General features: G+C 37.8%; 4 protein-coding genes across 6 annotated transcripts in view; 3 read left to right on the top strand and 1 right to left on the bottom strand.

Annotated features, from left to right (window-relative positions):
• Positions 1–27,879, bottom strand: part of LOC126797663 (uncharacterized) — a 251,411-nt gene that overhangs the window by 198,107 nt on the left and 25,425 nt on the right. The window lies entirely within an intron of this gene.
• On the top strand, positions 8,590–9,828 carry LOC126800861 (putative F-box protein At3g23260). The gene has a single exon (XM_050528281.1). The coding sequence runs from the start codon at positions 8,590–8,592 to the stop codon at positions 9,826–9,828; it is 1,239 nt and encodes a 412-aa protein (XP_050384238.1).
• Positions 22,836–23,393, top strand: LOC126800860 (uncharacterized). The gene is made up of 2 exons (XM_050528280.1): positions 22,836–22,931; positions 23,070–23,393. Exons 1-2 carry the CDS (start codon positions 22,836–22,838, stop codon positions 23,391–23,393), a joined length of 420 nt encoding a protein of 139 aa, XP_050384237.1.
• On the top strand, positions 24,048–27,567 carry LOC126797652 (26S proteasome regulatory subunit 6A homolog). Its single transcript, XM_050524333.1, has 10 exons — positions 24,048–24,210; positions 24,459–24,575; positions 24,901–25,008; positions 25,284–25,475; positions 25,561–25,752; positions 26,193–26,311; positions 26,436–26,523; positions 26,818–26,937; positions 27,020–27,160; positions 27,312–27,567. The coding sequence occupies exons 1-10, from the start codon at positions 24,091–24,093 to the stop codon at positions 27,387–27,389; spliced, it is 1,275 nt and encodes a 424-aa protein (XP_050380290.1). The 5' UTR covers positions 24,048–24,090; the 3' UTR covers positions 27,390–27,567.

Here is a 27,879-nt window from a genome sequence, read left to right as displayed (position 1 = left end):
ACGTCAAGGAGATAAAGATTACTACTTTTTCTATATTCCTCGAGGAGAACACTTGTTACTAAAATTCTAGATATTCTCTTATGACCTTCATGAGAGTGTGAGACTACGTTGTGACCCTTTATTTTAGATTCCCTCACGGTCAAGGAGAGCATTGGTCACTGATATGGCTTGACTTTTAAGAGTTAAGACTTGAACTTTCACTGCTCATCTCGATATCTTTTACGAAAAATTAAAAATTAGCCGATTGAAGGACTACTCTTATAGTCTTATTTTTTATATCCCTCGAGGCTTGAGGTGATTAATTAATTAAAAACTCCAAGTCAAGGAGAGCCCGAGACATCCTCAAATTGAGTTAAATTTTTTTAAGTGAAAATTTTCAAATATTTCTCTAAAATATCGAAGATGTATCGGATATATCGTAAATATCGGAGAAATATCGCAGATATTTTATGTTATCGGAGAAATATCGCAGATACGGGAAAAAATAAGATATTTACCCCTAAGATATATCGTTTTTTTAAGGGAGATATCGGAGGATATATCGGAAATATCTGGGAGACTCAACGGGAGCAATTTCCGTAAATGGAAGCGAATTATGGCCGCTCATCTTCGAGACATGCACAATATGGGGCATGTCACCGGCGTCACTAAGGCTCCTAGTCCTGATGATATTGTTGCCTACAATAAATGGGATGAAGACGATGGTCTTGTCATGTCTGTCTTATGGAAGGCTATGAATGACGATATAGTTGATCTAGTGGAGGCATGTGCCACTGCGCAGGTAATATGGGAGACACTGAACGAGTTCACCATTTCTTAAAAGGTCTTGAACGAATTACTCAGAACGACTGAACCCCCTAGCCTAGTCACCGCTTTCACCTATATCTGAAAGGATGAGTCTCAGCAGGAGAGTCTTCTTCAGGCACCTGCTGTCGTTTCCAGTCTTACTGTTCATGCTAGATCTCCGGCACCACCCCTTCCGCAAGAAACTTCAGTTGCACTTCATAGACAAGGACCACCACCAGGTTTCGAGAATCAGCACCGCCCTCCTTGCGCTTATTGCCATGATACTAACCATGCTTGTGCGACCTGTTGGAAATTGTATCCACACCTTAGGCCTAAGAGGCCTAATTATCATCCACATGCAAAAGCAACTATTCAATTAGTTCCGGTACCAGATATCTATGGTGTGGTTGGACATGATCATCATACCACAGGAGAAGCACCTACAACCTCCATAGCTAGTCGTTGTCAAATTGGTATGGCTTTCAATATTTCTAACTTTGTTAGTTTAGATACATGGATTATTGATTCTGGTGCATCTGATCAGATGACTTATGACAAATCTTATTTTACCGTATTGTCCCTCCACCAGTACCCTATGTTACTAATGCTAATGGTGAGACATTCCCCATGTTAGGGACATGGTCCGTTCGTATTACTCCCACCATAGAGCTTCACAATATGCTCTATGTACCTGCTTTATCTTATCATTTGATATATGTTCCCCTATTGAACACTGACGCTAAGTGTTATGTGACTTTTTTTCCTATGTATGTGATATTTCAGGATCTTCTCACCAGAGGGGTAATTGGTTGGGGGTATCTGAAGAGCCGGTTGTTTCATCTGGATCTGACAAACGCGGGGGAAAAACCAGGGGGACAGTCTCGGACCGCTTTACTCTCCACTTCTGACAAGCTAAGTGAAGTTTGGTTATGACATCGTTGCTTAGGGCATCCATCTTTTAGTGTTATGAAAAAATCCATGCATACTTTGTTTATTAGTGTGGACGAGTCTTTTTTATGTTGTAAGACATGTGTTTTGGGTAAGAGTCATCAATCTACTTATTCCCCTAGTACTTATACTAAAAGTATTATTCCTTTTGAATTAATTCATTCTGATGTTTGGGGACCCTCTAAAGAGTCTATTGTGTCAGAATGCGGTATTATGTGTCATTTATTGATGATTTCACATGTATTTCATGGATTGTTCTTCTTAAAAATAAAGATGAGTTTTTTTCCAGCTTTTCGTGCCTTCTATACCTCTGTCCAAATACAATATAATGCCACTATTAGAGTTCTTCGTTTTGATAATGGAAGGGAATATGTGAAGCATGTCTTTCAGGAGTTTTTTATCACACGTAATTGTTCATCAAACAACGTGTCCTTACACACATGAGCAAAATGGGGTTTCTGAAAGATAAAATAGTCATTTACTTGATATGGCTCGGTGTATTCTTTTTAGTGCCCATATGCCTAAATACATTTGGGGTGATGCTGTCATCACTTCCGCCCACCTCATTAATCGTCTTCCATCTCGTGTCTTTCAGGGGAAAGTTCCATTTGAAGTGTTTGTATCTCATGTCTCATTACCCTCTTTTCATAATCTTCCTGCCTGTGTTTTCGGTTGTGTTGCTTTTATTCATCTTCAACAACATCAGCGGTCTAAGTTAGATGCCCGGGCAATTAAATGTGTGTTTGTTGGGTACGGAGGACATCAGAAATGGTACCGGTGCTATCATCCCCCTACCCGGAAGTACTATGTCATTGTGGATGTTACCTTTTTTGAGGACATGAGTTATTTTACCTCTTATAAAACTGCTCTTCAGGAGAGGGGGAGACAAGTGAACCAGTCGATATGGTGACAGGTTCCGTTGAGATTACCAATGTGTCAGCTACCCAGACACCACCGGATGATTTCGGTGTCGTCACTGCGGAGATTCAGGTAACAGATGCTGACAACACAACTGCCCCTCATGTCTCTCGTATTGTTGTTTATACACCTGACCAATGCTCTCCTGGTACAGAAGATCACTCATCTGAGGTTAGTCATTCTATTGGGGCTAATATTAGACAATATGTCTTGCCAAATAGGTCTACTCGGGGTCAACCAACAAAAAAATGAACCTACCCTTCAGGTTAAAGCTAAGTATCTTGTGGTAAATTTTATATCTACCAAAAGATTATCTAAGTTATATGAGTCATTTGTGAATCAAATATCTACTGTATCAGTACCTAACAAAGTGCAGGATGCATTGGGAGATTCAAAATGGAGGAAAGCAATGGTGGAAGAGATGGAAGCATTACAAAAGAACAATACTTGAGAGCTTGTATCTCCACCACATGGCAAGAAGGTTGTGGGATGTCGTTGGGTGTTTACAGTGAAGCATAATCCAGATGGGTCAGTGAGCCGGTATAAAGCACGCCTAGTAGCGAAGGGGTTCACCCAGACATATGACATAGACTATGATGAGACATTTGCACCTGTTGCAAAGATAAACATTATCCGGGTATTGCTCTCTTTTGCTGCTAGCTTAAACTGGTCACTTAGCCAGTTTGATGTTAAGAATGCATTCCTTCATGGAGAATATACATGGATCTTCCGCCTAGATATGTGGCCGCTTCTCCAAGAAACTTTGTATGCAGATTGAGAAAGTCTTTGTATGGTCTTAAATAGTCACCTCGTGCTTGGTTTGGAAGATTCTCACAATTCATGAGGAAAATTGTCACAGACAGAGTAATTCATGCCATACGTTATTTCTCAAACATCAACAAGGGAATGTAACAACCCTAATTATATATGTTGATGATATGGTAGTTAATGGGAATGATACTGTTAAGGTGAATAGATTACAGAAACAGCTTGGCACAAAGTTTGAGATGAAGGACCTATGTACACTCTCAAGTACTTATTAGGCATTGAAGTAGCTCGGGGAAGTGATGGTATCTATCCGTGTCAGAGGAAGTACATCATTGATCTACTAACAGAGACATGTATGTTGGACTACACTCCCATTGATACTCCTATTGAGCAGAACCATCGATTAACAGAGTATGCAGATCAAGTTCCTACTAAAAAACCTCGTAATCAGAGGCTAGATGGAAGCTTAATTTATCTATCAGATACCAGACCAGATGTTGCGTATGCAGTAAGTGTAGTGAGTCAGTTCATGCATAATCCCAGTGTGGACCACATGGATGTTGTTGTAAGGATTTTGAGGTACTTGAAGTCATCTCCAGGGAGAGGAGTAATGTTCTCTAATCACAATAATATCCTTGAAGTTTGTGGCTTCACAGATGCAAACTGGGCTGGAAATATTACAGATCAGAGATCCACATCAAGGTATTTTACTTTTGTTGGGGGTAATCTTGTCACATGGAAGAGTAAGAAACAAAAGGTGGTAGCTCGATCTAGTGCTGAAGCAGAATACAGATGTATGGCTCAGGGAGTGTGCGAATTGTTATGGCTTATAAATTTGCTACAATATTTGGGTATTAAGCCTAAGTGTGTTATGCAGTTGTACTGTGACAACAAGACAGCTATTGATATTTCACAGAATCCTGTGCAACATGATCGTACAAAACATATGGAGGTTGATCGTCACTTTATAAAAGAGAAGCTAGACGCGAAGGTCAGTAGTTTTCCTTTTGTTCCCATAGAGGAGCAACTTGCCGATATGCTCCCAAAATGAGTGTCTAAACAAGCCTTTTATGATTCACTTAACTAGTTGGGCATGGTTGATATGTATGCACCAACTTGAGGGGGAGTGTTGGCGTGAATCATGGGAGTAATTTGTGCTAGTTAGGCTATATATAGAGTTAATTTGTGTATGAATATAGCAAGCAAAACTAATAGGTTGGAGATGAGAACGTGTTGTCTAGCAAGAATTCGTTTTGGATTGCAACCAAATAATGTATGGAAAGTGACTCTCTTTGATTCTGACCACAATCGTGAATTTTCCTACCCATAAGAAATATAATTTTTGCGCAATAATCGCAAGGTCTTAGAAGCTCAGAAGGGGTGATTAAATCGATGAAAAGCGCTAGGATAAGCACCATTAATGCATATTCATATTTAGCAGAAGAAGCTGGGGGATCTCAAAATGTTGGATTTACAAAGACGAATTACTATAATTTTGTAAGCAGATACAAAATGACTATGCTTGAAGCAGGAGATGCTCAAAGCTTGATCAATATGTTCAAGACAAAGCAAATTGAAGATCCCATGTTCTTCTACACCGTGCAAGTGGATCAATAATCGAATAACAAACTTCTTTTGGAGAGACGGAAAGTCAAAAACCGATTTTGATTGCTTTGGTGGGGTAGTAGTGTTTGATACTACCTACATAACAATTAAATATAACATGATTTGTGCTCCTTTCGTTAGGGTTAACCAGCACTAGAAAAATGTGTTGCTCGGTTGTGCATTTTTTCTAGATGAATCAACTGCTTCGTTTATTTAGTTATTTGAGACATTCTTAGAAGTGATGGAAGGCAAAAAATCGAAGATTATTTTAACTGATCGATGCTAGGCAATGAAAAATGCAATTGAAAAGGTTTTTTCAGAGTCACGCTCTCGGTTATGTTTGTGGCACATATAAAAAAATGCGACATAAAATATTAGTTGGTTTTTGCAAAAGTCTTTTTTGGTGAGGTTTTCTGAAAGTTTCTTTTTTGGCGTGAGACAGAAGATGAATTCGAGTCTACTTGGAATGAAATAATTACGAAGTTTACACCTTCAGGGAACATATGGCTGGAGACACTATATGAGCTCCGTGAAAAATGGCGTACATTATTCAATAAAGATACATTCTTTGTTGGAATACTATCTACACAAAAAAGTGAAAGCACAGACAATATATTTACCCACATGTCTACTAAGACAATGACTCTTACTGAATTTGTCAATCATTATGGCATACATGCACAAAACATTAGTTCAAGCGAATTGGAGGAGACTTTTCGATGCAATAATGGAATACCTTCTAAGGCAGCAAAAAGTCTCGGAATTAAGAAGCAAACTGGTATGGTCTACACTTTGAAAAAATTGCAATCTATTTGAGTTTGAGTTTATTGCTAGCTTAGCAGTGAAATGGGAGGAAGTTGGGAGTGATAGAACTGTACAGAAATTTGAGCTTAATGAGGGGAGGGGGGGGCATAAGAGAGTGTGCACTGTTCAATTCAATTCTCATAATATGACCGTCTCTTGTAGTTGTCAAATGTATAAGTCTATGGGTTGGTTATGTCGCCATGCTTTGAGGGTAGTAAATGAGAAAATGTCACTCAAAATCCAGCACAATATATACTGAAGAGGTGGACAAAATATACAAAAAACGTAGTGACAAACATTATGCAACAACAAGTCAAGATGAAGTCTACAGTGACATTACGTATGAATTCTTTAATGTGAAAAGTTTACGGTATAATCAGCAAGAGAGCAGAGACAAGTAGTGAGTTCATATATATATATATGATGAGTTTTGGATTCTAATTATCTATTTAAAAAAATTGAGGTATATATAACTCAATGATTAATATTTTGAGATTGGTCGATTATTTATTTGAGAATGGGATTCTCAATGTTTTTATAATTATGTTTGGATCTATAAATATTTGTTTCAGAAATGAGATTTTTGGAAAATTATTGTTTATTTTATTAGTCCTCCATTTCCAGAAACTATGATATTAGTGAGTAATTACCGGAAATGAGATTTTGGAAAATAATATAAATTTAAATATTACTTTATTTATTATTTTGCGACATGTGAGACATGTCGAGTTATATTTTTCTTTCTAACTTTTATGTACGGGCATGCGGGACATGCCCTTGATTATTTTTATGCCATACATTTTAAGATCATTGATTATGCTAGTGTATTGTTCCACCTTATGGTGCCTCTTTCTGCCTGGGAGGCGATGTTATATAGCCGGCAATATCACGACAGCCCAATACCCTCTCCGTTAATGTGATGTGACGATATTGGGCGTTTGAGAGTATTTATCTTGCCCATGGGGCATATTGTATGGTTTATTTAATTTATTTAACTAGGGGGGCTAGTCTGGGCTAGTCTACTCTCCTTATTTTTATTTATTTTATTTAAACTAGCGGAACTAGTCTACTCTATTTAATTATTCTTATTTATTTTAATTACATTTGGTGTATTTCATTGGACTAGCGGGGCTATTTTGTGATATCTTCCTTGGACTAGCATGTCCACTTTCTATTTATCTTTTAATTTATGTTCTCAATACTATTTTGACTAGCGGGGGTCAATCCATTAATGTTTAACTATTTATTGTTAAACGTTTTTAATAACACTTGCATGAATCAGATTTTCGTACCATTATAGAAATGGGGAAGTATGTAAAATTTGTTGCAGGAAACACCAGTAGCCACAGTAGGAGTCACACAAGGTGTCACACTAGGGGTCACACTGATAGTCACACCATTAGATGTCACATTAGGAGTCACACTACTTCTGTGACTAGAAAACGAATATGTTACACTACATGTTACACTATTAGTTGTACTAACATTATTTTTTAACGGGTAGTGTTACTACAATACGACAAAAAATAAATAAAATAAAAAAAATAAAATTTTGATGTGGGCACCCACATCTCCACCATCTTCTCCAATGAGTATGATCTAATGTCGGTCATGCATGGGCCGCCCTTGTTCCAAGTTCCCCTCAGCATCGTCATCCTCTCCTCAGCATCGTTCTTGTAGCTCCAATGTTGTCCCCGCAACTTTGATTGTCCTCGTACCTCATCCCCGCATCTCAGAGGTTGTACCCGCGCCTCCCACGCTATACTCGCGCCTCCAACGTGGTCCAGTATCGTGCCTCTGATGTGGTCTAGTACTGCGCCTCTAGTGTTGTCCACTCGTCCCGCACCTCCAACATCGTACCGCACCTTATCAATGTCATCCCCGCGCCTTGAGAGAGAGAAGTAAAAGGATACAGTTTTGAAATTGCAGATCTGGTTTGAGAGAGAGAGAGAGAGAGAGAGAGAGAGAGAGAGAGAGGATAAAAAAAATTAGCCACAGTGGCATTTCGTAAATTTTTTGAAATTTAAGGGCAACGCTCTAAAGATTTTTTTTAAATGACCTTTTTATACTTTCAAAATAGTTGGTGATTTTTTTTGTAATTTGATTATTAAAATGTGACTTTTTTATGATCTCCTCAATTATTTCCCACTAGCCTAATACTTGTCAGATGTGTTGATATCATGGTCTGGTGGTTCCCCTCAATTGTGGAGATTGTGGGTGAGCAAGTCAGCAATCATAAAAAAAACTTTATTTTTGGGTTTTTTTTGTCAAGTTACACTCTTATCCCTCTTGAGAATATTTCTATATAAAGTGGTGATTAATAAACTCTGGGCAAATTAGACAATTCAAAAATGTAACCATTTGACTTTTTATTTACTTCTCTTCAGGCTTTATTAATAGAAGATGTAAATGTTATTATTCACTTTTTTGAAGAGAATAAAATTCAATTATTTCCAAAAAGATACAAAATTGTCTTGACCGAGTCATAACACTTATAATAACTATTTCAGATATCGTTGCAAGTAACGACTAGTACGCTCATACAGTCGTACATTAGCGATTCTCTAGGCATAATCTTGAAACTAAATCAACTTTCCATTCAAAATTATTTTACCTGTATCTCATTTCAAACCTTTAGAGCACATAAAAATTACATGCCTCCATCAATTATAGTCGGTGAACCTTTTAAAAACTGATCTCGGTAGTCTTTCTGTTTGTTATGTAATAGATTTAGAACAGAAATCAATAGAGTTGTGCAGGATGTCTGGAGAGATTGTGGTGTCAATCCTATCAAGGTTGCCTCCCAAATCTGTGATGCGATTCAAATGTGTGCATAAATCATGGCATTCCTTGATCATTAGTCCAAGCTTTATAGAAAAGCACCTATTGTTGTGCAATAAACACTCCACCTCCATCTTTTGCAAGCGTTTTGTCCACAGGGATATTAACACCAACGAGAGGGAAGTTGTATGCTCATTGATCACTTTTTCCAATGATGATGAGAATGACACTCATTTTGTAGGAGAGGACATTCACATTCCGCCTTCTTTTGATGTTACGACGAGGGGCCAGTTCATGGATATTGAAGTTCTATTTGCTGCATCTATAATAGGACATTGTGATGGAACTATGTGTATACATTTTGGTCTTGGTTCTGATAAGATTGTTTTATGGAATCCGGCAATCAAGGACTTCAAGATTCTTCCGAAGCAGTGCCTTACAAATGGGCCTCTAAATTCGATCGCATTTGGCTATGATCCCAGATTCAAGGATTACAAACTTATAAATGTTGTGGATCCTACTGCAGAAGTAATAGGTGAGCGACTGGTTTTTGATATTCCAAGAGTAGAAGTATACAGCTTGAGTACCAACTCTTGGAGAGAAATCAAGGCCTGTACTTTAGAAACAGAAACTACTATGTTCGTGCCATTTTCATACCGAATGTACTTCAATGGACTTTGTTACTGGATTGGATCTGAGAAACAGAAGGAATTCATGGATAGTTATGATACGGATGGTGAGGAGGAATGGCCTAGGCAGGTAATCCAGACATTTGATATGAGTACTGAAATCTTTGATCATATCTTGCTTCCCAATAGTTTATGCCGGCCAGCGATGCGGAATATTTTCAACAGGCACGTAATTTTATGGAACGAGTCTGTTGCTGTTTTTGGCCTGTATTGCGTTGGAGGTCCTGGTGCATACGGAGTTGATGCATATGGACTATGGGTATTGAATAGCTTGGGTAGTGTGAAGGGATCTTGGATCAAAATCTTAACCCTTGAGTTTGAGGTGATACCGGGCCTTCAGAAGGAACTAGTAGTTTGGAAGAGCGACGAAATTCTTATGGTTGCCAGAGATGGACGCATATTCACTCAAAACTTCGAAGCTCAAAAATTCAAGTATCTCCCTATTGACACTGTGCATCCTAACAATTGTGAAGCTGTTATTTGTGTCAATAGTATAGTTCCAGTCTCACCTCATAAGCAAATCGCTTGAGAGTACACAGTGGAAGGATTCGGATCCTCCCCTGATTAGCTAATGACCCGAGCAACCTGATCTTCCTACGAAATGGCGACACGTGGCTCATACTGCATCTAATGGCCGTAATCCTCATGAGTTAGCACTTTACGGGATAATGCTCTTCTCCCGTGCTTTCTCCTTTTTTTTTCTGCAACTTAGAAGAATAGAGTTATTATTCTCCTGAGAAACTGTGTAACTAAGCTGTTTGAGAGTTTCTATAGCGAGGTCAACATCCATGTTATTATGAAACCCAATAAATTCATACAGCTGTAGCAAGTGCCCTCCTGTCTTTTCTTATTTGTTTTCTTTTCAATCTAGTTAAATCCCAATTTTGAGTTTCCCTTATTACTTGGACTAGTATGGCTCGTCAAAGGCCGAGCCGGATTTTAGTAAATTTAAATAAATAATGGGCCGGACCAGGTAGTTTTACAAATATGAAAATCCAAGCACGCCCACCTAAAACGGGCATTGTGGGTTTTTACGGGACAGGCCTTGGGGGTTGTATTAGAATAAATTAATAACACTCTTAATTAAGGTTTTGGAACAATAAAAGAATTATTATAAAATATTTTTTTAAAAAGTCAAAAATAAATTCTACTTTCGAAATATTATTGATCGACACCAATAGATGTGATCGATATATATATATATATATTTAGTAATCATTTAAAAATTGAGAAAATACCTAAAATGATACCTGAAGTATCGTGAAAGGTAGTTTTTGGTACCTACAAATTTTTGTTACCCAAAATGGTACATGATCTATTGCACCGTTACCCAATGTGGTACTTCCGTTAGTTTCTCCGTTAAATTGATGATGTGACATGTACATAGAAGGACAAAATGGTATATACACAATTTTTTAAATTTCATATCTCTTTTCCTTCAAAATTCTCACAAATTCACCAAACTGACTAAAAATTTATTGGACTTGATAAATCATACATATATTTATTTGCAAATTTATTTACAATATTTTTTATAAAATTGTCATTTTAAGAGGAAAATCAACTCTTGTATCACAAAACATAACACAAGTTTTAGTATATATATATTTGTTTAGCAATAATAAAAAATTAATTTTAAAATTATTGTTTTTTCTATTACTTATAGTAAAACCTCTATAAATTAATACTCTCGGGATTGATCAAATTTATTAATTTAGCGATATATTAATATATCAATAAATTACTAATCTATTAATTTATTAATTTATTTATAAATTATTAATTTATCAATATATAATAAAATATTTTATTTCATTTTGTCGAAGAAAAAAGTTTTTACTTGTATTTTTTAATTTATTACGTATTTTTTATTAAATATATTATTTTTTATGTATAACATTGTTCAAAATATTATATTGTTTGATGATGATTATATTAATTAAAATTTTTAATGAAATTCTCATAAAGTTAAAATGTATTATATAAATTATGACACTAATAATTTATATATTTGATGGGATCTAGCTAAATAAATTCTCAAACTTCCATTATCTTATAAATTTAGTGAATTATTAATTTAACACGTTGGCTCCGAGTTGAGACCGAAATTTTTTTTTATTTTAACGAGATTATTATTTAATCGGGTATTATTTAACGAGATTTTACTATATTTGGTAAAAAAACTCTTAATACATGTCACATCATCAATTTAACGGAGAAACTAACGGAGGTACCATATTGGGTAACGGTGCAATAGTTCAGGTACCATTTCGAGTAATAAAAATTCGTAGGTACCAAAAAATACCTTTCACGATACTTCAAGTATCATTTTGAGTTTTTCTCTTAAAAATTTCAACAGTTTGGTACTTGGTTTAATTGTCCGTACTTACGGTTAATAAAAAAATGTGTTTTGACATAATAAAACCTCATTGACTTAGACTTTACCAAATGGGTTTCCTCGTTGCGATCGCGCACGATCGGTGACAAAATTACGTGATTTCAAATATGTAAACGGCTTTTGGCATTCGCATCTTGGGAATGGGTCATAACTTAGAGCATATTAGTAGATTTTGATTTACCGGAAATTCTGACGGTCAAACAAGATCCAAATTGGATACATTTTTTATATGATCACTAAATATATATACCGATCACATCGGATGGTGTCGATCGATCCCAAGAAGTTTCCTTCATATAGTCGCTTCATAATGCGATAGTTTTATTATAAACCTAATATAAAGGTTATGATACATTAGTAGACACTTCGGCGATCAACAATTCTAGTTCAAAATATGATCAATCGATACCAGCATATGTGATCGGTATATATATTTAGGGAACTCGTAAAAATTTCGTCCGTTTTAGATATGGTTTGACCGTCCGTACCTACAGTCAACTAAAAAAAAGGCGTTTTGACATATTCAAATCCCCATTGATCGGGGCTTTGCCAAATGAGTTTTCTTAATGCGACCGCGTACGATCGGTGATAAAACTAGGTGATTTCAAATATGCAAACGGGTTTTGGTGTTGGCATCTTGGTAATAAGTCTTCCCTTATGTCATATTAGTGGTGTTTTTGGTTTACCAAAAATTCTGACGATCAAATGAGGTCTGAATTGGATGAAATTTTTATAGGATTACTAAATATATATACCGATCACATCAGATAGTGTTGAACGATTAATATAAAGGTTATGATACATTAGTAGACACTTCGTCGATCGACAACTCCAGTTTAAAATATGGTCGATCGACACCAGCAGATGTGATCGGTATATATATTTAGGGGAACCTGTAAAAATTTCGTCCGTTTTGGACATGGTTTGACCGTCCGTACCTACGGTCAACTAAAAAAAAGGTTTTGACTTATTAAAACCCCCATTGAACGAGGCTTTGCCAAATGGGTTTTCTTGGTGCAACCTAGCACGATCGGTGACAAAAATTAAGTGATTTCAGATATGTAAACGGTTTTGGTGTTCACAACTTGGTAATAGGTCTTCCCTTAGGGCATATTAGTAGTGTTTTTGGTTTACCGGAAATTCTGACGGTCAAACGAGGTCCGAATTGGATGAAATTTCATAGGATCACTAAATATATATACCGATCACATCAGATGGTGTCGATCGATCCCGAGAAGTTTTTTTCATATAGTCACTTCATAATGTAATAGTTTTATTATAAACTTAATATAAAAGGTTATGATACATTAGTAGACACTTCGCCAATCAACAAGTTCAGTTCGAAATATGGTCGATCGACACCAGCAGATGTGATTGGTATATATATTTAGGGAACCCGTAAAAATTTCGTCCATTTTGGACATGGTTTGACCGTCTGTACCTATTGTTAACTAAAAAAGAGGCGTTTTGACATATTAAAACCCCCATTGACCGGGGCTTCACCAAATGAGTTTCCTCGGTTCGATCACGCACGATTGGTGACAACAATTAGGTGATTTTAGATTTGCAAACGGCTTTTGGCGTTCGCATCTTGGTAATGAGTCATTCCTTAGAGCATATTAGTGTTGTTTTCGGTTTTCCAGAAATTTCGACTGTCAGACGAGGTCCGAATGTGATGAAATTTTTTACATGGCACTAAATATATATACCGATCATATTGGTTAGTGTTGATCGATCCCGAGAAGTTTTCTTTATATAGTTGTTTCATAATGCCATAGTTTTATTTTAAAACTAATAGAATATGTATGTATAATTTTTTTTATTTAGCTGGTGTTTACGGGCCGGGCCTTATGTGCTTTTAGCGGGCCGAGCCGAGTTTCACACCTATAAATTAAGTCCGGCCCTCTACCCACGAAAGCAGGCTTTGGCGGGTTTTGGCGCTGGCCGGATTGAGTAAAAACTCATCGGATTTGCGGGTCTCCGCGGACTAAATAATAAGGGCTAACTTTTAGTGAAGCTCAACTTGTGCTCTGGAATTACTTTGAGCGTAAAATGCAGAAGACTGAATACAAAAAACTCTGGAATGCGGCCTTACCCAGTTACCATGCCAGGAACAACATAACAGGGGTTGGTCCGCTGGAGCACCAGCTATTCTCCTTGAAACAGATTCGATGGAAATACAATACCTTCGCAATTCGATTTTATAAACTGATAAATTGTCTTTTTATGCAATTTTGGCTTGTGAGAATGATGGATGAACATACGAAAGAAGTACATAAGAGAGACGAAGGGGAAGGAATTTTTTTTTCTTTTTGAATAAAGGACTGGTGTGTGAGGAAGGAAAATTTAAATAAAGATTGAACTAGTAGCAATTGTATAGCACATTCAATAAAGGACACGTGTCGTGACCTAATAAAAACATCAGAAAGCTCAGGTACCTTGATCAGTAAAGGATCCAAACCCACAGTGTAAACCGGAGGTGAAGTGATAATGAGAGGAGGTTGTGCAGTTTGCTCGCTAGTAATTCAGAATTTCAGATCAATACTATGGGAAAACATTATGGGAGTTTATATTGGTACTTCTAAAAATAATATTTAGATTTATTTTAATAGTTAATCACATAGTATAATAAAAATATAGCAATAAACATAATTATTAATTAAAATATGGCAACATAATTAACATTCGTATCATTTTACCAAAATAGTTTCTCTTTAAAACTACGACACAAGTTCATGTATTAATAAGTAAAAAGTACGAAACAAAATGAACACACTTCCACTCCTAATTTGGAAGCCACAATACTTGAAAGTATGTAAAATGTCTAACTACTAGCAATAAACCTAGAAATAAATTAGAAACCAAACATCTCAATGTTGAGTCTCTACAGTCGGCCCATAAGAAATCAGTAACAATATTATGTTAGCACGGTTAACTCATTCATGAAACCTCGAAAGAATCTCAAGTAGGAAGAGAACCCCCTGAAGAAGTCCCTTAAGAACCCTCCAAACCCTCTTGGGCCTCCAAAACCACCAGCCCAACAACCATCTCGGCCTGCATGACACGACCCATCCTCATCTAGCTTCAACTGCCGCTTTGGCCCAAACTTTCTCTTCTGAGCTCATTGCAACCCGATCTTCTCCTGGTCTGCCTCACCCTCAGCCACCTTGCGACCATAGGCGGGCTGATAACAAGAAGCTCGTCTTGATGGGGGAATTGAACGCTGCTTGAATCTGTAGCTCGAGCGGCACCTCCACCACCATTACCTGATCCACAACATGGCTCCTCTTGCTCATGACCACCAGATCCATGTCAACCCACCTCTTACCTCCTCTCACTTGAGGCAGTGTCGACAAGGCAAGTAACTCCTCTTGCACTGGTGAGGGATGTGAGAAACAAAAGGAATTCATGGAGGGTTATGATATAGATGATGAGGATGAATGAACAAAGCAGGTGATCTAGACATTTCGTATGAGTACTAACGTCTTCGATCATATATTACATTGCACACACCTCGCCCTGCTTTTTAATGAAGAAATATAATAAACAATGTCCTATTCCGGGAGAATTATTATTCTACCATTGTGTGTGTCTTAAGCTTATTAGGTTTCTTGTTAGAGATAAATTCGCATCTCTGTAATAGATTAGGACTGTGAATCCTGCGGGATTCAGGTGATGTAATGCCTATATATATAGGCCTCCATATCATTTAATAATACACAATTTTCATCTTGAAACACGTTATCAGCATTTTGCCCTAAAACTCTGAACTTTTAGAGCGCTAGAATTTTTTTTTCTTCAATCCACAACCGGCCGCCTTCGTCTCTGGCCTCCGGCATCTTCTCGTCAGTGCAGCCCCTGCCCGCCGCCGCTGCAGACCCCCTGCAGTCCCCCCTGCAGCCACTGCAAACCTCATGTCCGCAACCCTGCGACCCCCCTGCGACCCCTCTGCAGCCCCGCAGGGTCTCATCCGCATTTGCTCCGCAAAAACATCTTTTTTCCGTGCAAGTCCCCGCATCAAAGCATTCAAAATTGCTCCTCCCCCCCCGCATATTCACGCAAGAAACGCGAACTTCACAAGCAAAATGTTCACTCAAGAGAAGCTACTCCCGTCTTCTCTACCATTTTGGGCCTATGGCTTGCCGAGCCCAATAGCCTTTTGGGCTTCATACTATTTTCTTTTTCTTTTCCTTTTTCCTATTTCATTATTTAAATGTTCATTGGCACATTTTTTTTATTTCTAACGATATTTCACGTGTTCGTATAGGTAAAATAATTGCTCTTCGTACTATGGTGATGACATTCATGCTGAGATGGATGATACTTTTGTCATTTACATACGATTTCGATCGTATCCTCAGGAGATTTTATGTCATCGGACGAAGATCGAAAATGATTTCATCAAGCAACTTCCGGCATGACGATCGATTTGCAGAGCAATTTAATTATATGTGGTCTATTTGACAGACCAATAAGTATGTTTTTCTTCAAGTTGCTGCTTTTGAACATATATATATATATATATATAAATTATCGGGCGCTATGAGCTTTTTTCCTGTCTTCTTTCCGGCATTTCTTATAACGCCGATGAGACCAAAGAGGGATATGATTCCCCCTCTTGGTCGACATTTTTCGTGTGACGGTCCTGGGGGAGTCACGTTATTATTCAAAGGGAAGAAATCGATTTCGTGTGGTTGCCTGAGTACACCGCTGTTTTGGGTGCGATCATGAGAATCGCCGATATGCATCGATTATTTTGTGACCATATACATCACAACCCTTCTAAATCCGGTTACATACTTGAATAGTTTTGATTATTCGAAACCTATACAACCCTTGTTTCTTATGGATGCGTCGCCATCGCGACTGTTATTTGAATGTTTGAGTTTTATTAAACTCATGTCTATAAACGATAATCTCAAGGTCTATGTACTCATTTATTTGAGTTGAAATTCATTACTTTGAAGCAGCACTATTTGCTGACAAAAGATCCCAAAAATAACGAATTCTATGGGACACACTTAAAGTGATTCAATAAACGTCTATGGCATTGTATTACCAGAGTTGACCTTGAACCATGCTCCACATCCGAGAAACACATGCCATTTTTGGCAACTGTATCTATTTCTTGAGAGAATTTTGGAGATGGAAACGTAACATTTTTCCATTCTCAAGTAAGCACATTTTTTTAGCCTCAGGCTAAGGCTCCGCCCGATCTGATATGCAAGATTTTGTTGCTACAGACTTTTGATTAGTCAATCTATTTTGACTATGTTTTCTGCTTACTATTTTTCAAGTATGACATTGGCATTGCCATGATTCTTGCTCGACTTTAGCTTAAGTCGTCTATTGGAATTGGAAACTTGTTTATGTTGCATTAAATATTGGCATATTCAATAAAATTTCTCGTATTCCTTATTTATAAGATGATCTCGTGAGAATTTTATTTGCCTTGACTTAGCATCAATGGTCAACGTTTGCAACTCACGTGGTTTTAAATTGGCCGCTTTTGGGTTACATGGGATCCCAATAGCACTACATTATAATTTTAGACCTTAAAATTTGAAAAACAGACATCGTTTTTCCCGGTTACTGTTCCGGCGTTTTGGTCGCCTTCCGGCCACTTGCCGGCGTTTCCGGCGCCACCATCGTGTTCCTGCCAGCGTCCCCTGTCGAACAACAGCCCCAGCCTCCTATCCAGCCAACTCCAACTGCGCCGGTTCCGGCGATTTTTCAGCGATTGTTTGTCGTTTCTCGTCATTTTTCTGGCATCTTTCCCGCAGTTTTTACTGCCACGTTTTCCCAGTCCAAATTTCACCCGGTTTTGAGTTCTTTTGACATGGTTTTTCGGTTAATTTTCCGGTTTTGTCCAAGTCATTTCATAGCTCTAACGATTTTACTATTATTGGTGACCACCCGCACCAATTGGTTGGTTTTTACCACCCAAATTGTTTGGTATTTAACTGCTGCAATACCATGTTTTTCCAACTTTTAAATTGAAGAATGCAATTCTATTTCCATGTGATACACTCCATGGGATTACACATTTGTTTCAATCCCCCCTCTTACAATATCCTACGGCGTATTGTCTAGAGAAGTTTGCCGCGTCATTGACTCTCTTAATTTTATTTTGAGCATGTTCCGCCGTGAAATCGAGTGTCTTGCTAATTGCATAACCACATACACTGTCCTACGACACAGGTAGTTGTTTTACGGATCTCGTGCAAAGATGTTTTATATCTTCGTGCCTTGCTAAGTTTTCAAAGGCTCTACATGCCAATGATGGATTTTCATCTTGATATTTGTGTTAAGAATGGAGAGGAATAAATCTGTCAGATTCCATTGACAATAGTTTTTCAAGCTTAGACAGTAGCTTTATTAGCATATGGACATAACTTTGCTTGTCTGCAGCAGTAGCTTTATGTAACTCAAGATTCTTTGAATCATGGGTTCAGTTTTGGTGTCTCCTCGGTTTTGACATGTTCATTTTTTTGTCATTTTGAACGAGATATGATGATTCCAGTTCTTTGAAATTCACATGATCATCTATTTTTCATGTTCACGAAGCGATTGGAGGATCACCTCACCCGTGCTCCACACGGTGAGGCCGTGCCTATCCGTGCCATGCACGGTGAGGCCGATCCAGCCCCTCTCGGCGGCTCCATGGCATTCAGGCCGTCGGTGGCGGCATCCCCTCCTTCGCATGAGCTTGAGGTGCCTCCTATGTTTTCTAATGCCTCCATAAGAATCTCTGATGCCCATCGCTCATTTTGTAAAGCTTGTTATTTTGCTAGATTTCAAGGAAGTCCTTATTTGCTAAGGCTCTAACCGAGAACATCATTCTTACAAAGTATTTAAGGCGACATTAGTGGACCCTATCCAACCGAATGCGGACATTTTTCGGTATTTTTATGGTATAGGTTAAGAGCATTGACGTGTTGGTCACACGTCGCTTTGCTATCCACAAGAAACGCTGCATTTGCTAAAGTTTTAGCTATGATCATCATACTAAGGGCTCACCACCCTTCCCATCCTCTCAAATCTATTTGATTGGATACCGTTGGAGAGTTCACCTCCACGACTTTGATGATTTCATTTTGCATATCTACTGGGATCGTTGTTGAACATATTATTCCGCATGTTCATTCATTGCATGATCCAGCAGAGCTCGGACTTAGTTATGGGTACTAACCTGCCGATTTTTGCATGGGGATATGTAATGATGTTGCATGCAGCGACATTTATTCGTTTTAGACCCACAACTTGCCAAGCGTTTAGTGCGTACCAGATGGTTACTGGATACGATCCCAACGTTCTTTTCATTCAACGCCTATTTGATTAAAGTTGTTTATGTGCCTCTATTGTAGTTATCTCAATGGGTTTACTTGAAACGATTAAGTATTTAGTTGGTTATGATTTATGAATCACCAACACTTGTCCGCTATTTTCAATCTACAACCGTTGATCTCTATCCTGCGATACTATCAGACGGTCACTTTGATGAGACATACTTCCCGTCGTTAGGGGGAGATATGGAATGCTCCCATTCCAGTTTTAACGCCAAGAATTGACGTGGTATCAGTCTCATTAAGATCCCGCACTACTCAAAGTGAGCAAATGTGCAACACATTATCTACCTCCAGAAAGTCAAAGATTCGATGCTCAATGACTTTACCGATATTGCGAAAGTGACGAGATCGCGCATAAATGCTGTGATGTGCCGGTAAGGTTGGAACTCTCAGAATATGAGAGAATTTCATATGACCTGGTCCTAGCACCGTTGGCACCATCCCTGATAGTGGGAAGGAAGCATGCGATGGCACCATCATATGCTGTGGTGTTGTCGGTGCCCGTGGTATTGCACCACAAAACAAGGGCGGCAAATGCAAAGATGGACTAGTAAGGGTCATAGCTTTTGTCTTGGCTCCTACCTAGATGAGGGGAGACCATTATTCTCTGGAATCAAAACCAGAAAGAAGCGAAGTGCGTAGACACAAGTATTTCGCCCATCATCAAGAGATATTCTCTAAACATGTGTATTAACTAAGTTTCTGTGGGACGCTACATACTTCTTTTGTTGATGTTAGAGAAGAATAGAAATCTCACAAATTGATCGTATACAGCACGCACGTGTGTTTAATGGATTGATCTTCCATGATTGATGATGTATTCACTTATGCTCTTATTCCGTTGTAAAGCATCAACGATGAGCAACTTGACCAAAGTGGAAAGAATCACTACAGGCTGAACTAGACTTGTTATGTTGGTCGTTGTTCGTAAGTGTAATGAGAAAGATGAAGTCATGCGATATATGCAGGATTTATGACGCAAAGATTGTCTCATTATCTTAGTATTGACTACGATGAGTTATATTATCTCGTTATGGACATAATTGCTTTACGCTACTTGATCAGTAGTAGTGTCCATGAAAACTGATTTGCAGCATATGATAGTGGTCATAGAATATCTGTAAAGGGATCTCGGCGCAGATATGAGAGTGTCCGAGGGACTTTAAATGCCTCCAGACCACGAAGAGCTTATGTAATCAGATTGCGACGTTCGAGAGAACGTAGTACAATCGATTACAAGAACTCATACCCATATGTGTTCATATGAAATCTAATTCTTGATTCTCTATTCCGTCTAAGTAAAAATGATGAAGAGATTCAATGAGCTATAGATTCATATATGTAAGTGTTGTTGGGACACTATTGCTTTCATTATGACGTGATGAACTCTGCGCTTATGCATCTTCATTGGACTTGCATTGCTCTTTTGACATGGGTTTAGTTCTACACTTAGTGAACCAACACAAATTCTATCCACACCAATGTTGTCGGCAGCTGCAGTAACATCAACGTACGCCTTGGTGTAGCAGTCGACACTATTAGTGTAAATGATACGTACGGTTCTGCTTTGGACCAAAATCAGTCCTTCATTGGTCCATTCCCCCATTCCTTTGTGAAAGACACATTGAATGTGACAAATCAGAATCTGTCTAGTTTCGTAGGTCAACTTCAACGAGACCTATAGGACAGCTCGCTCAATGAAATATGGTGAAATTTGTACCGTTGGAAAGGTCTATGTATCTACTTTCCAAGGACACCAACCATTTGTTCATAGCTATCATATTGACTGAGTTATGGCCATTTTAGCAAAATAGGACAGTCCTGTCTGAAAATTTGCAAGTGAGTCAACTTCGATAGAGCACTGTGAACTGCTCCGATCGAATTAGGTTGTGAACTTTATATCATTGGAAAGCCACGGGTGCCTACTTTTCAGAACATTTTACGGTTCGCTGATACATATTTTGACGAAGAAGTTATGGCCATTTAAGTGAGTGAAGGTCATTCTACCAAAGAATCTGATTTTCATTGCAAGTTCTTGTTTTGAGTTGTTATGCAATCGTGTTTCTTAAGATCTAAGTTTGGCTAAGTATGCATGTATGATCTAATGATGTGTGGCTAGATTAATGATTAATCATTGGCCCAAAACTACGTTTGCGAAACTTGTAATGAACATTGTATACATTGTTCTTTGTACTCCATGATTATGACACTAATCAGGGGGAGTTGTTTCGTAGACTTGAGGGGGAGTCTACCTCACATGATGCTATCAAATGTAGTTGGTGCGTTGTACTCTTTTTCCATTCGATCAAGCTTTTTTTTTTACCCAAGATGTTTTTATTTTGCTTGACAAGGTTTTTACCGAGACAATGATGTGTGCACCATGCAAGCTAAGCATGTGACAAAAGGGGGAGTGTTCCGGGAGAATTATTATTCTACCATTGTGTGTGTCTTAGCCTTATTAGGTTTCCTGTTAGAGATAGATTCACATCTCTGTAATAGATTAGGACTCCGAATCCTGCGGGATTCAAGTGATGTAATACCTATATATATAGGCCTCCATATCATTCAATAATACATAATTTTCATCCTGAAAACATGTCCCTATATTTTCTCTGTACAATTTGTTCAGGTAGAGACATATTTGACAATACTGTTAAAAATTAGATTTGGTGATAGGTGCTGTTTGTGGATTGAAATGAGGGTGTGCAGTCGTGCGAATTTCACTACATTATTTTTAGTTTGTTTACTTAATTATCGTTCCGATATGCTAAATTACGTTTGATTGACCGAGACAAGTTTAGAATCTCTTATTGGATTCTAGCAAGTAACGGCTAGTACGCTCCGTTAGCAATTTTTGAGGCATTCTCATCAAACTGAATCAACTATGTATGAAGAGCTCATGAACGTTCTCATCTGAACCACTAAATAATCCAACTATCAGAACACATAATAAATTTTGGATCTGAGCCTGGTATTCTTTCTGTTTGTTTTTTTCTTTTAGATATTTTTTTCGGTCTGTATGTGTAGTTGATATACAGGGCAGATCCATTCACAGGCCAGACTAGGCACTTGCCTAGGCTGGGATTTTGACATTTGCCATGTAGTATAAAGCTTTACTAGAGAAAAATCATGTAAAATGGGCAGATTTTGCAGCATTATGGGCAAGTTTCAGCCCTCCGCTTTCTTTCCTTTCTCCTTTATCTGAGTTGCAGTCAAAACAATAGCGTTTTGGCATTTTCATTAATACTTAATGCATGAGAGCCAAATAGTGATGTTGTTTCATTAATATAGAAAAAGAGAGAAAGATTTGCGAGCCAAGGATAATGAACTAATCTAGTTGATTATGATACTGCCTCTATATCAATTGACAAAGACTTAACTCTCATATTCTTTCAAAAATAATAAAAAGACTTAACTCTTCGCTCTCTATGAAACTTGTACTGATGATCAAGGTATACCATGAAATTTGCACCTTCGGTTTAGGTTCCCGTTCCAAAATTGTTTTATGGAATCCAGCAATCAAGGACTTCAAGATTCTTTCCGACCTGTGCTTGCCAGAGGGGCCTATAAGTTGGATGGCATTCGGCTGTGATCCCAAATCTAAAGATTACAAATTATTATACATTGTGGATCCTGGCGAAGTATATATAGATAATATAGATCATGATGACCGTATAATTTTTGATCTTCCCAGAGTAGAAGTATACACCTTGAGTACTAACTCCTGGAGAGAAATCAATTGTTGGTGTGTAGAGACAAACTACTAGGTTCTTGCCTGGTTATTACAGTATGTACTTTAATGGATTTTGTTATTGGATTGCATCTGAGAAACAAAAGGAATACCAGGACAGATATGATAGAGATGAAGATGATTATCCTAGGCAGGTGATCATATCGTTTGATACGAGTAATGAAGTCTTTGATCAAATATTGCTTCCGAATTGTTTATACGAGCCAATGGCCCGGTTCTTCGACTTGCACGTCATTCCTTGGAACGACTCTGTTGCTCTTTTTGGCTTGTAGTCCCTTATCGGAGCTGATCCCATACTTGGAATGCACGATGCATTTGGAGTATGGGTACTGAATAGCTTCGGTAATGTTAAGAGTTGTTGGACAAAACGCTTAACCACAGATCCCATTAAGGGAGTTGAGAAAGATTTGGTGTCATGGAAGAAGGACGAAATGCTTATGATTGCGAAAGATGGACGTATATTGACTTACAACTTCGAAGCTCAAAAGTTTAAATATATCGTCCCTACTGCCAGTGTGCATCCTTGTAATGCTGAGGCTGTTATTTGTGTCAACAGTATAGTGCCAGTCACACCTGCTGAGAAACAACAATCTTGAGGATCTCATTTTCACTCTGGAGATTTTGTCACTACTTTCTAGTAGGGATTGCATCCATAGTACGTGCTAGTTAAGTTGTTTTTTTTTTTTTTTTTAAGAATGAGTTTAGTTAGTTTCAACACGTATTGATTTGGACTGAATGTAGCTGAAAGCTCAAACTATTGTAATTTTTTATCAGTATCAAAATGAGAAATAATGTGTCAGTGTTTGCAAGTAAATATGTAAATGGCCTAATATGTAACAATCCCGTTCGTATGGTGAGCAAACAATCAGTGCATCTATGAATAGTTTAGCACAATACCTCTATATTTACGAATCCAAAAAAACGCAGCAACCAAGTGTTACAACTTCTCTTCCTCAACCTTCGAAGTATCAATCTGCACTTCCTCAACCTTCTGGTAGGTTTTTTTTTTTCTGTGTATAAAAGTGTATTATATTTTATGCATGCCACATTAAAATGCATGCGTTGCATTGCACCCTGTTTTTAGTTCAAAAAGAAATCATGAACAAGCCCATTTCTCTTTCCATTGGGCCAACGCCCAAAAACGCATCAAAAAACATTCGTGCAGTAAGAAAACAAAAAATCAATATATTAACTAAGCAGCAGAATGCATTCTTCAGAGTCCCTATTTTCTGCGAAATCTGATTACCCCGCTTCTCTCACTCACTCCATCAAAAAACTAATCGGAGTCCGGATATGGCGACCAACATGGCGGTCGACGACACGAGCTTCGAGGACGAGCAGCTCGCCGCCATGACCACCGACGACATTGTCAGAGCCACTCGTCTTCTCGACAACGAGATCCGTATTCTTAAGGTCCCCCTCCCTCTCTCTCTGTAACTTGCGATTGTATTAGGTCTAGGGTTTGTTTCAACATTTACGAATGTGAAATAGGGTAATTACAATTATCGACGCAATTAAGATATTTAGGGCGAAAAGCCCTCATATTTGATTTTGTTTTGCCATGGAAATTGGGTTTTTATGAAATTTTGTTTTGGGCTTTCGTAAGTAATTTTTCATTGTTTGAGTGTATTTAACTTATTTATTGTCGTTTGGGTTTGAAGGAAGAATTGCAAAGAACAAACATGGAGCTGGATTCGTACAAAGAAAAGATAAAGGAGAATCAGGAAAAGATTAAGCTCAATAAGCAGTTACCCTACTTGGTCGGCAACATTGTTGAGGTATGCTATTTGTCTCTGTTAGCATGGTTTTTGGTGTTCTGATTGTCCGGGATGCAAATAAAATTAGGGGAAAAGTGTTCAATTCTGATTCATGATTGGAGATGCATTAACTTAAGTTCAACTTGTGACATATATGTGCATTTACTTTTTAGCCCTCAGAATAGATATTTAAAACTACAATATAACTTGTTTGGGTCACCAGACCCTGGGATCATGTTAGAGAACTCTCATAGAGGCTTGGTTATGTATTATCATGACCCTTTTTTAAGATGATAAGTTTGTTGTTCTTTTAACTTTACCTGATTCTGACCTGTAACATCTTCAGATATTAGAAATGAATCCAGAAGATGAAGCTGAGGAAGACGGTGCAAACATTGATCTTGACTCACAAAGAAAGGGCAAGTGTGTTGTTCTGAAAACATCTACTCGTCAGGTAAAGCCTACTGATAAATGTTTTGTTCATATTTTTGTATGCTGCTAGTACCTGCCAAGAGTCCGGTTTGTGATATTGACATATTGTTGCTTTCACTTTATCCTTCCTGCAATTTTATTCATACATCATCAATTGGAAAACTAGTTTTTAGCATGTAGCTGGCCCTTGATTATCCTTAAAAGTTTTAATTCGGGATCTACTTCCTTTTTGTATCATTTTAAACCACTTGCCCACTTATTTAATCAGGAAACCATATTGGCTTTTATGGACTGCAGACAATCTTTCTGCCTGTCGTTGGGCTTGTTGATCCCGATAAATTAAAGCCTGGAGATCTTGTTGGTGTGAACAAAGATAGTTACCTGATCTTGGATACTCTGCCGTCTGAGTATGATTCCAGAGTGAAGGCTATGGAGGTTGATGAGAAACCCACTGAAGATTACAATGATATTGGAGGCTTAGAGAAACAGGCAAGTTTGACTTAAAGCATGCACTGCTGCCTTGCTCACTGTTTGGATTCCATTCCCTAATTCTTTTTATTTTTTGCTGCAACAGATTCAAGAACTGGTTGAGGCGATTGTTTTACCCATGACCCACAAGGAGCGTTTTCAGAAATTAGGGGTTCGCCCACCGAAGGGAGTACTTTTGTATGGACCTCCTGGAACTGGTAAAACATTAATGGCCCGGGCCTGTGCCGCTCAAACAAATGCCACTTTTCTGAAACTTGCAGGCCCACAACTGGTTCAGGTATAACATGCTTTCGAATTGATATTGTCATTATAACTTTTGTTTCATCAAATGCAAGATCATTTGTTGAACAATTTTAGGTGCAGTTGAAATGATTTTGAGCTGTCATTGTCGAATTTTTTTGTTTTGGCTTTGCATTTTCTCCTTCTAATCTTCTCTCTTTTTGTTCTTTTTGCACAAGGATCATCTGGTTCTTAACGTTATAATGTTCTTGCATTGTGAAGAATTTATTTATCTGCTTGTGAAGTTTCTCAGGTTTAATTGTTTGTTTTACAGATTTCCTTTGCCATAACACATAATTGGTGTTAAACTTGTTATTTTTTGGTAGTGTAAATGTTCACACTGTCACCAGTATTTTTAATTTTTAGTTATGTAGAATGTTTAATTCAGCTTCTCTCAATGGGTACATAATGAGATGATTATACTTGCAATGTATGTAGATGTTCATTGGGGATGGAGCAAAACTTGTTCGCGATGCCTTTCAACTTGCCAAAGAGAAATCTCCTTGCATCATTTTCATAGATGAAATTGATGCAATTGGCACAAAGCGGTTTGATAGGTACACTATATATCCTCACGTTCATCTTAATTCTGCATAGTGTGATCCCCCCCCTCACCCCCAAATAATAATAATAATAATAAAGTTCTGCTGATTAAACCTGTTCTCTCGCTATTGGTTACAGTGAAGTGAGTGGTGATAGGGAGGTGCAGCGTACCATGCTTGAATTACTAAATCAACTTGATGGCTTCAGTAGTGATGATCGGATAAAGGTTTGTTTGTTTTTCATATCTCTTTTAACTATGATTAGTTGGGAACAATATATTGAAGTTGAAGTCTTTTTCTCATATTCTTTTGTTGTGGACAGTTGGACTTGGGTTATATGATACTGCGGACTTTCCCACTCTTGTTGAATTATACAATGTTATCAGCCGAAGTTTAAGTTGCTTTTTAAAATGTACTTGTATAAGAAATAGGTTAGAACCTTCGAAAGTTAATATCGAGTATAGATGCAATATGAAGATTCTCAGGCACTTTTTGGTTAACTAATTGTCTTAAAATAACAGGTGATAGCAGCAACAAATCGTGCTGACATCCTTGACCCTGCACTTATGCGTTCTGGTCGATTGGATCGTAAAATTGAGTTTCCACATCCCACTGAGGAAGCAAGAGCTCGGATTCTGCAGGTTTGTCTTTTACAAATGGTTATACCATGTGGGAATTTCGCTTTGATCGGCTCTAACTTAATTCCTTGTTTTGATCTTGTAGATTCACTCTAGGAAGATGAATGTTCACCCAGACGTCAATTTTGAAGAGTTAGCTCGCTCTACTGATGATTTTAATGGTGCACAACTAAAAGCAGTTTGTGTGGAGGCAGGCATGCTAGCCCTTCGCCGTGATGCAACTGAGGTACTCCATCTCACTATATACCTATGACTTTGTTCTTTTGGGGAGTTGTGTATACATTTATGTGCATTTAATTCATACGATGGTTTACTTATTCTATGAATTGAATGCTCTAAATACTTTATATCTTATGGGTCATTTTGGTTTGAAATAGGTAAACCACGAAGATTTCAATGAAGGTATTATACAAGTTCAAGCAAAGAAAAAGGCCAGCCTAAACTATTATGCATAGACTGATAGACTCAATCTTTGCATTTGAGAATGAAAGGGCAGTTAACCTTTGAGCAAAAAGCATGTCTGAATCATGTTACCAGATGCTTCCTATATACTGAACATGCAATTTATCTTCATCGTATGGTTTTCTGTTTGTTTTGTAGCATGATGAAATTAAATCAACCTTTGCACTTGCATTTAGTGTCGCATGAAAGCTGATACATGTATTTCGTCTTAATTACACTGGGTTTAAATTGCTAACATATCTAAGTTCTAACATATGATACCGTAAACATTTCACTGTGAATGGGTACCCTATCAAGATTCATGTGAGCTCAATCAAATCTAATAACTCGGCAGGACAACTTTAGCTCGTTTCATTAAAAAAAAAAAACTTACTTCAGCTCGTCGATTACCATCAAATACATTAGGTTATCCGTGTCATCTGTGAATTTGGATACACGTCCAAGACCAAATTCATTCCAAAATGCCAAATTCATAAATACTCC

The sequence above is a fragment of the Argentina anserina genome, chromosome 6, assembly GCF_933775445.1.
Source record: "Argentina anserina chromosome 6, drPotAnse1.1, whole genome shotgun sequence".
NCBI classification, from domain to species: Eukaryota; Viridiplantae; Streptophyta; class Magnoliopsida; order Rosales; family Rosaceae; genus Argentina; species Argentina anserina.
Note: the sequence above shows the minus strand (reverse complement) of the source record. Positions and strands in the feature narration are given on the sequence as shown.

What these genes read in the sequence shown, in the direction of transcription:
- LOC126800861 (XM_050528281.1), top strand. Translation starts at nt 8,590, where the DNA reads ATGTCTGGAGAGATTGTGGTGTCAATCCTATCAAGGTTGCCTCCCAAA.
- LOC126800860 (XM_050528280.1), top strand. Translation starts at nt 22,836, where the DNA reads ATGTACTTTAATGGATTTTGTTATTGGATTGCATCTGAGAAACAAAAG. An exon ending in AAGATGATTATCCTAGGCAG is followed by an intron (nt 22,932 to 23,069) that starts GTGATCATATCG and finishes TTTGGCTTGTAG; the next exon opens with TCCCTTATCGGAGCTGATCC.
- LOC126797652 (XM_050524333.1), top strand. Translation starts at nt 24,091, where the DNA reads ATGGCGACCAACATGGCGGTCGACGACACGAGCTTCGAGGACGAGCAG. An exon ending in ACGAGATCCGTATTCTTAAG is followed by an intron (nt 24,211 to 24,458) that starts GTCCCCCTCCCT and finishes TTGGGTTTGAAG; the next exon opens with GAAGAATTGCAAAGAACAAA. An exon ending in GTAGTGATGATCGGATAAAG is followed by an intron (nt 26,524 to 26,817) that starts GTTTGTTTGTTT and finishes TTAAAATAACAG; the next exon opens with GTGATAGCAGCAACAAATCG.